The sequence below is a fragment of the Osmerus eperlanus genome, chromosome 25 (genome assembly GCF_963692335.1).
Source record: "Osmerus eperlanus chromosome 25, fOsmEpe2.1, whole genome shotgun sequence".
In the NCBI taxonomy this organism is placed as follows: domain Eukaryota; kingdom Metazoa; phylum Chordata; class Actinopteri; order Osmeriformes; family Osmeridae; genus Osmerus; species Osmerus eperlanus.
Genome location: NC_085042.1, coordinates 5,555,626 through 5,570,738, shown reverse-complemented (window position 1 = coordinate 5,570,738; position 15,113 = coordinate 5,555,626). Strand labels below are relative to the sequence as shown.

The 15,113-nt window shown below is 42.9% G+C and overlaps 3 protein-coding genes across 6 annotated transcripts; all 3 read left to right on the top strand.

Annotated features, from left to right (window-relative positions):
- The first annotated feature begins 176 nt into the window (after positions 1-176).
- On the top strand, positions 177-7,703 carry LOC134011830 (mothers against decapentaplegic homolog 2). 2 transcript variants are annotated; one of them, XM_062451300.1, is made up of 11 exons: positions 177-368; positions 1,251-1,635; positions 2,842-2,931; positions 3,134-3,327; positions 3,553-3,687; positions 3,813-3,875; positions 4,024-4,077; positions 4,235-4,447; positions 4,623-4,760; positions 5,147-5,291; positions 5,426-7,703. In XM_062451300.1, exons 2-11 carry the CDS (start codon positions 1,400-1,402, stop codon positions 5,547-5,549), a joined length of 1,392 nt encoding a protein of 463 aa, XP_062307284.1. In that variant the 5' UTR covers positions 177-368; positions 1,251-1,399; the 3' UTR covers positions 5,550-7,703. The 2 variants fall into 2 exon arrangements, with proteins under 2 accessions (XP_062307284.1, XP_062307283.1); XM_062451299.1 differs by having other exon boundaries at positions 3,813-3,887.
- Positions 7,704-8,206: 503 nt separating this feature from the next.
- On the top strand, positions 8,207-9,233 carry LOC134012013 (immediate early response 3-interacting protein 1). The gene is made up of 3 exons (XM_062451613.1): positions 8,207-8,372; positions 8,598-8,699; positions 8,840-9,233. The coding sequence occupies exons 1-3, from the start codon at positions 8,282-8,284 to the stop codon at positions 8,893-8,895; spliced, it is 249 nt and encodes an 82-aa protein (XP_062307597.1). The 5' UTR covers positions 8,207-8,281; the 3' UTR covers positions 8,896-9,233.
- A 127-nt stretch (positions 9,234-9,360) lies between these two features.
- On the top strand, positions 9,361-15,089 carry si:ch211-12e13.12 (uncharacterized). Of its 3 annotated transcripts, XM_062451610.1 has the most exons (8): positions 9,361-9,830; positions 9,961-10,124; positions 10,256-10,489; positions 10,625-10,834; positions 10,980-12,193; positions 12,466-12,575; positions 13,621-13,678; positions 13,793-15,089. In XM_062451610.1, exons 7-8 carry the CDS (start codon positions 13,642-13,644, stop codon positions 14,503-14,505), a joined length of 750 nt encoding a protein of 249 aa, XP_062307594.1. In that variant the 5' UTR covers positions 9,361-9,830; positions 9,961-10,124; positions 10,256-10,489; positions 10,625-10,834; positions 10,980-12,193; positions 12,466-12,575; positions 13,621-13,641; the 3' UTR covers positions 14,506-15,089. The 3 variants fall into 3 exon arrangements, 2 of the variants coding, with proteins under 2 accessions (XP_062307594.1, XP_062307596.1); XR_009928524.1 differs by lacking the exon at positions 13,793-15,089 and having other exon boundaries at positions 9,387-9,830; positions 13,621-13,649; XM_062451612.1 differs by lacking the exons at positions 9,361-9,830; positions 9,961-10,124; positions 10,256-10,489; positions 10,625-10,834 and having other exon boundaries at positions 12,175-12,264.
- The last annotated feature ends 24 nt before the right edge of the window (positions 15,090-15,113 follow it).

The window sequence follows — 15,113 nt, the reverse complement described above, 5'->3', positions numbered from 1 at the left end:
TCGGCATCAAATAGTAAGATCCTCCCCAACGATGACAGATAGTAAAGCAAACCATGCTGTCAAATAAACAAACGTGATTGTCATGTTCATAAACCAATCTGATGCAAGTAAACCTCTCTTTTCACCAATCAAATGGTAAGAGGAGGGATTAAGATTGTGGATGGAGCTAGCTTGCTAGAGAGTGTTTTGTTCAGGTCTAGCTACCAAGGCAGCTAGCTAGCAACTTGAGAAAAGGCAACAATCTCTTCGTCGATTTAACTTGCCAACCCTTATTTTGGGGGTAAACGGCATCAGTCATTTGGTGTTAGGAGTTTTTCCGTCACGCATCATATTCACTAGAAGAGGACCTCGCGAATCTCATAATCGGGGTAATGCAACGCGAATGCCTTTTCTGATTATGAGATGTGTTGTTAGCAAGCAAGCTGTGTATGCCTAGCGGTAGCTAGCGGTAGCTGGCTAGCAGTGCTAGGCTCAGCCATATTTTTGTTGTACTTGTTAGTTAGCTAGCGAACTATATTGTCCAACCGTTTAGCTATCAGGTCAATGTTGCCAGAGTTAGCAAACATTGACTTTGTTGTAGTTAATAATGGGAGATGATAGATGAGGTTAATTTAAGTTCAATCACATTAGCAATCATGCATAACGTACGATAGCTAGCGACAGTAGCTAGCTGCTGGCCTAGGCCGTCATCTAATGGCTAATTGTTGCGCCAGCAGCAGGGTCCATCGGCACAACAAAAGGTTTAGCTAGCAAGCGGTGATGAACTAGCCATCTTCTTGCTAGCTACCCGACTAACGTTTTCCGTCCACGCTGTGGGTCGTGATCTATTCATACTCCCAAAATGAAGCAACTCGTATTTCTAGCTAGTTTAAGAGTTGGTGTTATTAACCAAAAGTCGTTATACGTGAAATTGTTGGATATGTGTACGTGATGAATAAACACCGACAGGCATTAGCCATGAATGATATGTTAGCTAGCCGCTGCTGGTGAAACTACTATAACGAGTTAAAGTTAGAATAGTTGCTACTAGATTGTTAGAAGTTGCTGGTGACTTTGAAGATGTGTTGTGGTAGCTTGCCTACTTACTGTTAACCAACGTTAGACGTAGGGGAAAACCCATAACACCAATTTTAAACACCCTTGTAAAACATATTTGTTTTAGTGTATGTGTGTATATAATTATATGCACCTTGTGTTTTTCATGATGTTAGCTAATGCTCTATTTTTTCTGGTCGAATTTATCCCATTAGGTATCTCATCTCGTCGTAAAAGACCAGCCCTGTAAAACCTTGTTTAACAGGAGGGACCACACCAGAGCAAGGGCCAAACTGCCCCTCCAGGTCCCCTCTGCGTGTGTGTTTGTTTGGGTTCTCTGAAGTCTCCTCGCTATACCCCCAAAATGTCCTCCATCTTGCCGTTCACCCCTCCTGTTGTCAAGAGGTTGCTCGGGTGGAAGAAGTCTGCCAGTGGGCCAGGGGGAGCAGGGGGAGGAGAGCAGAACGGGCAGGAGGAGAAGTGGTGTGAGAAGGCTGTGAAGAGCTTGGTGAAAAAGCTCAAGAAGACCAGTCAGCTGGATGAGCTGGAGAAGGCCATAACAACACAAAACTGCAATACCAAGTGTGTCACCATCCCCAGGTATGTCACAAAGCCTCACTCGTGAGACGGGGGTCCACAGAGTGAATATTACGACGTTGAGGTCAGAGCCGCTCCATGTTATTAAGTGTTTTAACGTCAAACAAGTTGGAATTAAGGGCACACTGTGTACGCCATAACTTGTGAAACCATAAATCTGTATGGACACAGAACAATAGAGCTCCAAAATTTGATTACCTCTTTTATGTTTAAGTTGGTGTGCTGCTAGCTTTATTAGTGGATGAAGTGTGACTGTTATACCATGTAGGAAAATGCATAATCATTCGAATGACTGGAGAGAAGGTGAAACAGTCTGGAGTGTGAGAACATTGCCCTTATCAGTCAGTCAGCCTTGAAGTCCCAGACCATGTTTCCTGGGAAAATTGTGTTTTAACGCTGCTGTTTATTCAGTGAAGAGCTGACAAGTGCTGTATGAGATGTTTAGACTTCCTTTGTGTAATTGACATCTAATCTGTTGTGGTTTAGTCCCAGTGTTTGCATGTAAAGTATAGGCCTATTAGGACGTTTTTGACATTCAAAAGTAGACTAGCTAGTGATTTTTAAAGGTAGTTTAGATTTGGTCCCCTTTCAGAGATCAAAATTGTGATTTATGGAAATATACTATATGCTGCCTGTTATACTAGCAGCAACAAACCTGTCATATTTCCCCATTTCATTAGTTGATTTATTGAGTTTCCTTTTCGGATCATTCCTTGTGTGTGTCCATTGGTGTCACAGAATCCACTTTCAGAGGGCGTTGAAATGGAAATGTACTTTTTTTCTTTCAAGGTTACCCCCTCCCTTTCTTTTGGCCCATTGTGTGTCTTCTATGTTTATGAATGTCTCCAGATAAGTTTGTTTCTGACGCACAGTCCCTAAACGAGTTTAAGGTATTGTGAATGTTTGATAGAATGCAACTGTAGCCGTTTAGAATGTTCTTTGTCTCACAGGCCAGTTTTGTTGTTCTCAAGTATATAGATGTATTTCATTTTTATGTTGTTTTTCTTAATTCTGTCAAAAGGCTTCTCTTATTTGGAGTGTCTGCCTTTCAGTACCTCGACTGAAACAATTCGTTATCTAACAAACCGACTAATAATAAAAGAGGCCTTTTAATGTTACCCACATTACCCATACTGCTACTTCTGAATGATCCATGTCCCATGTTTATTATTAGTTTTTTTTCTGTTTTGTTGTTTTCTCTGTGCACAGCAATTGCTCTGAAATATGGGGACTGAGTACATCAAATACGATAGAGCAGTGGGATACCTCAGGCCTATACAGCTACCCTGACCAAACCAGGTGAATATCTTCGACTATTGTATGGTGTCACAAACAACCTTTCAGTCGAAAGCTGTTGTTACAAAGGAGGTGAGAAGGGCATCGAAAAAACACTTCTGATCCTCTCTCGCAACTCCACATCCTCCTTTTTCATACCCACCCTCGTGCATCTCTTCCTGTTTCTCCCGTTGCCTCACCTACTTCCTCGTTGCCCACCAATCAGATCCCTGGACGGGCGCCTGCAAGTTTCCCACAAGAAGGGTCTTCCTCATGTCATCTACTGCCGGCTGTGGCGATGGCCTGATCTGCACAGCCACCACGAGCTGCGCGCCATCGAGGCCTGCGAGTACGCTTTCCATCTTAAGAAGGATGAGGTGTGCATCAACCCCTACCACTACCAGAGGGTGGAGACCCCAGGTACGGTAGACTCTGTCTGTGTGTGTGTGTGTGTGTGTGTGTGTGTGTGTGTGAGACTGTGTCTGTATGTGAGACTGTGTCTGTATGTGAGACTGTGTGTGATATTCTAACTCCATTGCTCTCTGCAAAGTCTGTTGATGTGACTTTTTGTCATAGTTGTTGACAAGATGAACGCTGGGAGTCCTTTGGCCCCGGTTCCAGTCTCATTACCTGTCACTTTTCCAGTTTTGCCTCCAGTACTTGTGCCAAGACACTCTGAGATTCTGACAGAGCTCCCTCCTCTTGATGACTACACACATTCCATACCCGAGAACACAAACTTTCCCGCGGGCATCGAACCCCCTAACAATTACATACCAGGTTGGTCTGACAAACAACCAAGAGCATGTCGTCGATGCACTTAATAAGAACGAAATATTGATATTGTATTGTCTTTTTTTTTGATGATCATTTAATCCCCCCCCCCCGCTCTTCCTGTGCTGTAGAAACGCCTCCACCGGGCTACATAAGCGAGGATGGGGAAGCGAGTGACCAGCAGATGAATCAAAGTATGGACACAGGTACACGGAGCCTACCCATGTTTGTCGGCCTCCCGAGAGGGCTGTAACACTCTCTTATTGCATGGGTAGCACTGCATTTACCAAAGACGGGTCATTCGAAACATGAACGAGTCCCGTCCTTTTCCTCCCGTGTCAGGTTCTCCTGCCGAACTGTCCCCCAGTACCCTCTCCCCCGTCAATCACAGCATGGGTAAGATGAACCGCCACGTGGAACCACACACCAATGAAACGACGGCCACGTTCTGTGGTCGTCGGAATGATCTTTACAAACCCAGGTCTTGGGTCAGGAGGCCATATGATGTATGATGCGTTTGGGGCAGACTAACCCGCCTCCTGTGTGTCTGCAGACCTGCAGCCGGTGACCTACTCCGAGCCAGCGTTCTGGTGCTCTATAGCCTACTACGAGCTCAACCAGCGCGTGGGGGAGACCTTCCACGCCTCGCAGCCCTCGCTAACCGTGGACGGCTTCACAGACCCCTCCAACTCTGAGCGCTTCTGTCTGGGCCTGCTGTCCAACGTCAACAGGAACGCCACCGTGGAGATGACCAGGAGGCACATAGGTAAGCCATGCTCACTGTCAGCCTGATGGGACCCAGCAAGTATAATAGATGTTAGAGGGTAATGGATGTTTAGTTCAGTTTATAGAGCCATAAAATGCTTTTTTGAATGAAGTTGGACAGCAAAGCAGGATGTGAATGACACTCTTTAAAGTGTTCATCGTATACTTTTCCACAGGAAGAGGAGTCCGGCTGTACTATATTGGTGGAGAGGTGTTTGCAGAGTGTCTAAGTGACAGCGCCATCTTTGTTCAGAGTCCAAACTGCAACCAGCGGTATGGGTGGCACCCAGCAACAGTGTGCAAAATCCCTCCAGGTAAGGAAGTGCATGTCATCCTTTTCACCACAATGGACACAGTTTCGCTGTCAGGTTTGATGAAAAAGGGTCCATTTCCATCAGCTCTGATCTTTCTTGCCCCTTTTTCAAGGATACTTGTGCCTCTGTCTCCTATAGAGCCTCACAAACACGTCGATATGCACACAGAGATACAATACGTAGTTACAATATACACTAACATAACTACATGACGCATACCTGTTGCATCTTTCCTGGTTACCAGGGTGTTTTGTTTTAATGATGCACGACGGCAGACGGGACAAATCTCCAGCTGTAGGATGCCCGTTTCCAGGCCAGGCATCTGTGTCTGCAACCTCATCTCTGGTGTGAAAACTCCCTCCTGACTTGGCCTCCTTGTCCCTCAGGTTGTAACCTGAAGATCTTCAACAACCAGGAGTTTGCGGCGTTGCTCGCCCAGTCGGTGAACCAGGGCTTTGAGGCCGTCTACCAGCTCACCCGGATGTGCACCATCCGCATGAGCTTTGTCAAAGGCTGGGGGGCTGAATACAGGTAAGCATCCTGACCAAGTTCTGTACGGCAAAATGATGATCTGTAACCCTTAAAGGAGTGGTAGTCAACATGGTTTGGATAGTTGTGGTGTTCTTGATCTAAGAGTGATTTGAGTTTGTTCTTTTGCCTCCCAGACGGCAGACTGTCACAAGCACTCCCTGCTGGATCGAACTGCATTTGAACGGACCCCTGCAGTGGCTGGATAAAGTTCTGACTCAGATGGGTTCCCCTTCCGTACGCTGCTCCAGTATGTCATAATGCTAGAAAAGGACCCAAGACGTCACCCACGCAAAGATCATGAAATTCTAAACTTGTGAGTGCTATCATGGAGAGGAAAAAAGAATAAGTATTGAGTTTCTGGAACATACTTCATAGTATATGTGGCCTAGCTCCACATCCCTGTTTTAAATTTAAACAGATGCGCGCACACACACACACACATATACACTCATACACTCAATGAGACAGACTTTCCAGTATAGAATTTGGCACTTTGTTACCCATGTATGTCATGCACCTTGTTAAATTGCTTTCCCCAAAATCCTTAATATTAGATCTATTTGTGGTACAAATAAAATGTATATTGGTTTTTAAAAGTCCAGTAATGAATTGTTGAAAACAGGGGAAATACCAAAAATATCTACAAATAGCTTCTCAGTATTAGAGAATTGTTGTATGAGTTAAATATGCTTGAAGACAAAAATTAATTTAGGTTGAATTTGCCCTACCATATTTTGGACATGAGTTTACTTTTCTCTGGGAAATTTAGATCCATCTTTTTTGGTCTGGGAGAGTTAGCCTGGTCCAGAAATGGCTGCCTTTTCACCTTTATCCACTATAGGAGACACTGCATTGTGTTTCTAAGATTGAATTGCTTAATTGACTTTGCCCTTTGTTAGAGAATTTCCTTTTCTTATTCCAGATGTGTGTATGTTGTAAGACACACCTCTTAATGGACATATAGGAATGTTTAGGGGAAAAAAATGATAAACAAACAAAAAAAACTAAAAACTGCAAAATCGATCTGGCTGTAGTTTAAAGTTTTAGCTCTTTGTCATTATATGGCACCCTCCTCAATTTTCTAGGTATGTTTCATTTGCACCAGAAGAAGTGGCCTGGTATGCAGGCTCGTAAGCTCTGGGCTAGGTTAGGCCCAGGTGTGCTGGGCAGGAACCAGAGACTATCAGATGTAAAACGTTTTTGGACGTGTCACTGGGTGATTCCAGGTTTCCAAGGAGACGCATAAAAAATAAAAATAAAAAGAAGATATTTCACTTGGAGATTTGAAGGTATCAATGAATTTCATTCTATATAATTTTTTAGCCTATATCCCCTTTCTTTTGCTACTTTTTTGTATTCTCATGTATTTTTATATATAAATATACTTACATTTTTCTGTCGTTCACTTTTTAATTAAGTAATTTTTTCAAGACTACGCCAGTTTTTCAACGACTTGGCTTGCAATCTATGGAGAGCATGGATCATTCCTGTCATATTGAAGGTTCATCTTCAATCTAATTCCAAATTAAGCCCTTGTCTTGGTAGAAAGTCACTCCCCCATGTGACATAGAACTGTTTTAGTTTTCTTTTCAAAATAACCTGGTGCAATTTAAGTACACATACAGTTGACATGCCTGCAACATAAGATCTACTTACTTTCCTGTAATGGTTATTTGATTCCTTAGGCATGCTGTATGAACTTACTTTCAAGTCATTCATCTCTTCACTTTACGAAACACATTTGATTTCTCGAAGCCATTTGGTGCTCTGTAGGCGACTAAAGGTCAACCAACATTGACTTTCAAATGTTAGGGAAACATGGCTCTATTCCAGTTTCTTACATCATAGAGGCAGAGATAATGGAACTGCACACTGGGACATTCTATGTTAGTGTGTGTATTGTGTTTGTTCTTGTCTATGAAATACAGTTTGTAAATCAAGACTTACGAGCTTGCAGTCTGCCATTATTGTCATTTTGTGGCTGTTGCAAGTTTTTGAAACATCTGTTTTCTCCCTACTCCTTTATTGATGTAAATGTGTTTACCTTACGGCACTAGTGATTGTACTTTGTAAGTGCACCTAGTGAGTTTGGATTTGGGGAACTGAACCGTGTATTATGGGTCCAGTGTTACAGTCATTTATCTTTGGCCTACTACATATGAATGTGAAGAGAAAACATTAACAAATCTGAAGTGGACCAGACGTACATAATATACATAACAGTAGTACAGTATGTGTGTATTTAACAGTAATCTTTTGCAAAGCAGTCAGTACAGTAGTTGTCGCAGTTGTTTTACCAGTAGAGGGCGGTATTGATAGAGCAGTTCTTTTTTTGACCATAAGCTTCTCAGGCCTGTGGCATATTATGCAGACTTCATAAAACACTAATAAAGATTTTTATTCTCATGATGACCCTGTTTCATGATGTTTCTCATTGTGTGTGTGTTTACCCCTAAATCCTCTATTTATCCCAATGGTCCTTGGCTCACACAGATCCCTGCAGCGGTGTCCCCTTTAAATGTTCTCCCTAATGGATCAGTAGGCATCTATATCTACTCTATCAACAGGTGGACATCAGAAGGTTCATCATTTTTGGTTTAAATCATTCTTGAGTGAATTCTGCATAGATTAAAACCCGCAGCATATTACGCAGTCCACATGCATTACTGTTTTGGCATGGGACTTGGAAATGAAATTGCACCCAGTCCAGTACAAAATGAGTTCACAGTGATCCAGGTCAAACTCAGCAGCTTGCCCCGCTGTAATGACCTTGTTAAGTATGAGTATTTAATGTATACGTAGTGGTTTTTAAAATCATCCTGCCCGAACAGATGTAAGTCACATACTGACTGGAAAGTAGTGTTGGTAGAAGTCAAACAAGTTAAAATTGTCCGTGCAAGGCTACCATACAGTTAGGCTACGTCAGGTGTAAATAGCTAGCTACTTGAGCATCTACCACCAACCTGCGAACACAGCCGACACATACTAACATGGCTTTTACATTGTATTCGCTTATCCAGGCAGCGATTTTGTGTGTTAATGCGGTCTCCGTATTACACGAAGAAAGATTTTTAAGTAAAAGTAAGTAGCCTAGCTAACCAGATCCTCAACGTTCGTTTAACTTTGCACTCTACTGAGCTAACTCAGTGTTTGTAGAGCTAATGTTAGCACATAGCCAGCTAGTTAACGAGTTAGGGTAGCCTAGCTTGCCAGTTTACACTCTTTCAAATTCTCGCTGAACAGCCAGTGATTATAATAATCATATCTGATGACATCTTTGCTGCTCTCTTACGTTTCCCTTGCTAGTTGGATGGGGTGTGGACCAAAGTGTAGGAGGATTTGGAGATGAACCAGGAATCAAAGTGCAGCTCATGAACCTTATCCGCTCTGTGAGGACTGTGATGAGAGGTATCCTAATAGTTATATTCTTTTATTAACTTTAAAATTGTGTAGCTCTATATTCCTTGCAACAAATGTAATGCTTTCTGAACAAAATACTGTTGTATTTTGCTGACTGACACTCATAACGTCCGCATCTTCCCTTACAGTACCCTTGATAGCAGTGAATTCTGTCTGCATTGTTTTATTACTACTATTTGGTTGAAGAGAGAGATGACCGAAGTTGGACCCAAGAAATATGTTTGCAGATGGATGGCTTCCCAACTGTACTGCAAGAAACCCACTGTCTCTGTTTCTTTCTCTGGCTCTCACACACAGTGAAAAGTTGATTTCAAATGAATGTTAATGATGGAGCACAAACCAGTCTCAAAGAATGAATAGCCTATAAACGTCCAATCCAACGGTTTGTCTTTTATATTTGCATTTGGTTTCCTGTGTGGAAGCCTAGAGGTGGACATGATCCAAATCATATGAAACCTGAAAGTTTATTGAAATAAAAAATATATCTGTCTGTGTGTGGCAGATACGGTTTTCCTACAACAATTTCATTGACTGGCCTGCTACATCAACGTTATGTTTACGTGTGTCTCATGGTGATGACAATTAAATTATGTTTGGCACAGAACCCTTTAAAATGCAATAAAACGTTTTAGAAACGACTTACGTCGTCTTGTACTAAATGCTCGTCCAATGTTTGTCCATGTTCTCTCTCCGTAGAGCAAGGTATATTTTGATAATGGCCGTGTAGAAGTTTAACAAGCTCATAAAGTACAGCTATTATAAATAACGCTATGAGATTATCTGCCCTATAGTTAAAACTAAAATCAATACATTATCTACAAAAAGCTCGTCTTTACGCTTTACCTATTTGTGTCAGAATTATCTCATAAGAATGGGGGATGTTCACAGCTACTTTGTTTTTGTAACGCTACCACTTTCTTTAGCGTTCTATATGTTTTATGTACACATTTATCGCGCTCACCAACTACTGAAATCCAATGTCGTCTTCGACTGTCAGAGACTCCCGAGTTTGGCGTATTTGTTAGTCAAGTATTTTGTGGAAGCTCTTCGGAAAAAAATGGGTCGCTTGCATGCCCGTGATGTTAAAGGTGAAGCTGCCATCACAATTATAAACTGCAGGTAATGCGGGGACACCGTCGTCAGTCTATTTCAAAGTAGCTAAATCTCGAAAGATGTCCCACGTACTACAGTCAAATGCAGGTTTATGACATACAAATATTGGAGCTTACACCGACTGCCTGTCTTTCAGACTAAACACTAAGGTCTTGAGGAGGTTCTGCAGTGCAGCGGGATACGGTTGGGACTACCCAGACAGTGAATACAGAGACATCCCAATATGCTTCCCAGAGATCCTCTGTATGAGGCTGGTGGTCATGGTCATATCTGCAGAATGGTTCAGGTTGAGTCCAATGGGTGCGACACCTATTTGTTAGCCAACTAAATGAGTTGTACAGTGAAATATTCATATTTTATATGGAAGGTTATAGCCTACATATCCCACCTTTTTGAAGTATTTTCAGAGGATTTTTTCGCTCTTCCCTCAGGTTTGTTCCGGGTGTCCCAGAGCATAAAGACATTTCAGCCCATAGATGAGTTGAAGAAGGGCCCTTTTGTATTGCAGGCTCATGTTATCGAATACCGGCTGGTCGATGCAGGGGTGGAGGTGGACATCACCCTCCGTGCCATTTCACGTAGCAGCCAGCCTGTATGGGAAAGTGTTCTGACACTGCTCTCACACAACCAGGGAAAAGACCAAAACAAACATCCCTTATTGGAATGTGAGTACTTTTTGTCATATTGTTTAATAATAACAACGCATTTTCTTTATAACTCACTTTTCCCATCAACGACAACCTCAATCACTTGTTCTGTCTATTTCCTCCTATCTCTGTCCTCACTTTTTCTGTCAACAGTTCAAGCTGATTGCTTGGATTCCAACGATTCAAAAAGGGTGGACATTTGTGTCCCGTGGACCACAGGACTAAAATGCATCTGGACCTTTTCAGATTACTCCCCACATCGTCTACTAACTATCCCAGCCCAACTAATGGGCTACAAATGCCCCACAACTCCCAGTCTGTGGATGCTGTCAAAATGTTTGGCGGAAATAGAAAAGCACAACGGTATACTTCCTCACGTGGAAATGTAACGTTAATGTTCTTAAGTGGAAACAGAGTGCGGTTGGACACGTTCCATTTGTATTATGATAGATGTGTTTTCTCGTTGTTGCCTAAATATGTTCCTTTCTTCTTGTGTTGGATTCCCTAGGAGCTGAAGCTGTAAGAGCCCCCATCTCTGTTAATGTCCAGTTCAAAAATACTTTGGTAGCACCTGGAAAGGTGGTCGTTAAGTTTTGGGAGACCACGCCAGAGGACAGACAATCTTCCAGAAAGGATTTAAGCTTCCAAGTCAGACAGCCAAGCGCAAGTGCTGAAGCGTCACTTCACCTCACAGGCCAGATCTGCAGGGGTTGAACGCTGAAAATGTTTGCGTGATAACGTGTTTCATATTTACATTCTAAATCATTTTACACTTCATTTTTATTTGTGGAAACAGATCCGATGCTGCTTTTAAGTCCAGTTTTACATGTCCTATGTTCCTCTGTGGATTTTATTCTATTGAACATGTGACAGAACACAAAGTCAACACTTTCAAAGTCAACCACGTCCACTTTAGCAGGAGACCAAGCTTTTGCTAATGCAGGTCTGGTCCCAAAGGGACAGAAGGCCTCTAAATATTTGATCAGTTTCATACTCTAGTTCTCTGCCTTCATGTATGTTAAAGTCTATCTCCTGTATTATTCATCACAAAACATTTGGTTCCAGGCTTACAAAGAGAAGAGATTTTAAGGTAGCCTTTACATGTATGTTTGGGAAATTCTTTCCTAATATGAGCTGTAGACAGGAAGGAGTAAATAAAGAGATGCTTGTCCCTAAAATGTGCCAGAACATATATATTTATGTTACTGTTACCTCATATTTGTGTCACTGAAATGCATGTCTGATGACTGGAAGATCAAAGTCACATTTTTGTTTTAATTTTAAACATGTGGGCTTGGATGTGTGCCATAAGTGATGACAAACATGGTTATCCTAACATGGTTTGGAAAGCCCCCATTTTTGGGGGCTTTCTCGTCAGTAGGTATCATCAATGCCCATCCTTCGACCTTGTGATGATGAAAAACCGTGTGTTGTGAGTGTAGCCATTGTAACGTCCCATGACTGCCCCTCCCTTCAGCAGTGTCGGCTTTGTGTCGTGTGAGCGTGCTAGGTGTGGGGGCAGCGCAGGCGGGTGAGGGGGAGCCGGCCTGGAAGAAGCGCAGCTCTGTCTTAGACGGCTCCTCACATCACAGAACTGGAAATTCAATCAAGCCCCGTGATGCTCGTCTGTCGTCTGGCCGACTGAGGCATGGGATCTGGAGCCGTGCTTGCCGTCATTTTGAAGACTCACCAGCCCTGTGGAGGACCGTCACTCTGCATTTGGTAAATATGTGTGTGTCACTTGGTCCGCTTGTCTGGGTCTTGTACAGACACAACTGGATTTTCAGTCAGTGGTAGGTTTCATACAGCTACATATTCAGTGTGGTGCTGTGACTTGTTGATAATGACTGTGTAGCTCTGCTTTATGTCGTTTTTTTTATTGTGTTGTTCCTGTCTTACCATTCCAAATACTTCTTATCTGAGGATAGCTTGTTTTTGAAAAATTGACTTGATACACAGGTGCTCAATGCCCTATTTCCTGTTCTCCTTTTCAGCTGCTAAACGAGCTGTATTAGGTCCCATCCAAGGTCATCATGACGAAACAGGTGACAGAGTTTTGGAATGGTTTAAAGAGATGGAAACAAGACTACAGATGGTACAATAGGTAAAAAACGATTGATTTTTTATATACATACATACATACATACAGTTATGGTTATACTTTGAAATGTTCAATATACGTATGTATTATACACAATACTGACTAATAATAAACAAACAAATGCACAATAGCTGAGGCGAAATAAGTTGGCGTGGTTATTCTATGTCAAGTCCATAGACGCAAAGACATTTTAACTCACGGTGTCACAAACTTCCACGAAGACAGAGCTTTTCATTCGAAACCAGAACAATATAATGATAAAATGGTGTTATGTTGAATCTTTGGTGAATTATTGATGTCTCCACCAGCAGCCTGTGTGGATCATGTTGGATGTTGCCTGTACTTGTACTCATCATCTTTGTGTCATTATACATTTATGGAGCCCCTATTCTGTCATGCATAGAATGTAGTCAAGTGTAACAGGGCCAATCCGTTAAGCCATGGGAAGTATTCCAAGTGTTTATGAGTCCGCAGACCGGAGGACTGGTGGAACCGCACTGACTAAAAGCTTGTGTGTGGGTGTGTGTGTGCTTATGTGTGTGTGTGTATGTCTTTGTATGTACAGTATGTTGTGTGTGAGTTTGTTTGGATAGTATAGGGTTGAGGAGAACCATGTTTCTTTTTGTCACTTAGGTGTGTGTGTGTGTGTGTGTGTGTGTGTAACAGAGAGAGAGAGAGAGAGAGAGAGAGAGAGAGAGAGAGAGAGAGAGAGAGAGAGTCTTTTATAGCAACTATCCCTTCCATTCCTTGCTTACTGCACTTTAATGGACATCACCGGGTCCTCTGTCTTGAAAGGATTTCTATCCTCTGGGAAATAGTTACTTTTGCTACTTTGAAAGTACTCACTTAATTTATTTATCTTAAAAGGGCAAATCTAACTGGAGGGCTCTTTCTACTTTCTACCATTAATCATATCTGTTATCAGAACAAACTACTTCACAGTTATGTTTCTTTTTCCTTTATATGCCATTTTTATTCTTCTTAAATGTAGTAAACCAATTTGAAATCTCAACCACGGCAACAATTGTTTTGCAAAAATTGCCTGCAGGTGGATTCAAAAGCACTAAGCATGGTTTCTGAAGACAATCATCGCAACGCCCAAGCAGGTATGTTTTTCCGGAGGCAGAACATCTGTTGTATGAGAATCCGTGGATATGTCTGGTCTGGTCACTCCAGGTGAAGTGCATCACAAACACTTCCTGTTTCTTTCTCCCCTGCAGTCCAGCGTGCCACAGACAAGTACATGAAGAAACACAGGAAGGCAGAGAGCACCCTCCACCTCTCTTCCCCGACAGGGGGGAGCAGAGTGAGAGTGTATGACGACTGTCAGAGGGTCGCATATGAGGTGTTCCCAGGCGGTGCCCACCCCACGGAGAACGGTGCCCGCTCCAAGGGGCCCGACGCCCTGGGCCAGGTCGACAGCCCGAACGGCGGAGGGAAGGCGCCCTGTCCATCAGACGGAGTCCCGAACGGCGGAGGCCAAAGAGACATAAGAGACCAGAGATTTCTAAAGGACTCCCTATCCACCCTGACATGTGACACGACCAGTCAGACCTGCTCCGGCGCAGAGGACAACTCCACGGAGGCGCACGAGACTCTCACAGAGACCTCCACCTTGACCTTCATGGACGCCCACACCGCCGACGAGTCGGGGGAGATGCGTTGCATTCTGGGAGTCGGAGTCCACGTCAAGGAGTTTGTCCTCATCGACGACGACGACGACGGCGACATGTCGCTGAGGGAGAAGACGGTGACGGACATGTCCATCATGGACGGCAACGCGGCCGACCTGGTGTGCGGCCGACTGCTGTCCACCTCCAGCGGCTCGCTCTCCGAGAGCAAGGAGGAGAATCCGCCTCCCCAGACCTCCCCTGTTACGGAAACAGAGACCCCAGGCAAACAGCAGCGCTGTTGTTTTTGTGCCATACTGTGACCGTGCCAACACCACAGTACTAAGGAACTGGGGTGGAGGGCAATTATGTGTAGGTTTTTTTTTTTTTTGGGGGCGCTTTTCTCTATATTGATACTCTCGATTGTTTAGTGTAGGCCTTGGTTCATATTGACAAAAGCACAAATGACGCACCTTGAACTTGTGTAACTCTTCTCACTTATCTGCACTCATTTGAACGTGGAACCTGTGTGAATGTGATGTCTGCTGCAGTTGATGTGACACGTATGAATGCACAGTCGAGTCAGTGGTATATATGAATATAGTGCATGCATGTAGTAAATAAATTACTTGAACTCCTAATTATTTGAAGAACATCAAGAACACATCACAGGGTTTCAGTGGGTGAGTAAACACATAAGTTAATTAATACAATTATGTTTGCTAATATTGACAGTAATTAACACTACACACTACACTAACACAAAAGTTTTGTTGGGACTTATTTTTTATATATATTTTTTTTTACAGTGCTTACTTGTGTGTTCTGACATTGAACATGATCTGAATGATGGACTACTTGGTAGTAATATCCATGTTATTGATTTAAATTTCCAATAAACCTTTCATACCTGCATGGTGTAGACCTTTTG

Excerpts from the sequence above, each read along its gene's own strand:
- si:ch211-12e13.12 (XM_062451610.1), top strand. The coding sequence starts at position 13,642 with ATGGTTTCTGAAGACAATCATCGCAACGCCCAAGCAG. Across the intron at positions 13,679-13,792 it reads TCATCGCAACGCCCAAGCAG|TCCAGCGTGCCACAGACAAG; the intron begins GTATGTTTTTCC and ends TCTCCCCTGCAG.
- LOC134011830 (XM_062451299.1), top strand. The coding sequence starts at position 1,400 with ATGTCCTCCATCTTGCCGTTCACCCCTCCTGTTGTCAAGAGGTTGCTC. Across the intron at positions 4,761-5,146 it reads AGTGTGCAAAATCCCTCCAG|GTTGTAACCTGAAGATCTTC; the intron begins GTAAGGAAGTGC and ends CTTGTCCCTCAG. Across the intron at positions 5,292-5,425 it reads GGCTGGGGGGCTGAATACAG|ACGGCAGACTGTCACAAGCA; the intron begins GTAAGCATCCTG and ends TTTGCCTCCCAG.
- LOC134012013 (XM_062451613.1), top strand. The coding sequence starts at position 8,282 with ATGGCTTTTACATTGTATTCGCTTATCCAGGCAGCGATTTTGTGTGTT. Across the intron at positions 8,373-8,597 it reads AGAAAGATTTTTAAGTAAAA|TTGGATGGGGTGTGGACCAA; the intron begins GTAAGTAGCCTA and ends TTCCCTTGCTAG. Across the intron at positions 8,700-8,839 it reads TGTGAGGACTGTGATGAGAG|TACCCTTGATAGCAGTGAAT; the intron begins GTATCCTAATAG and ends CTTCCCTTACAG.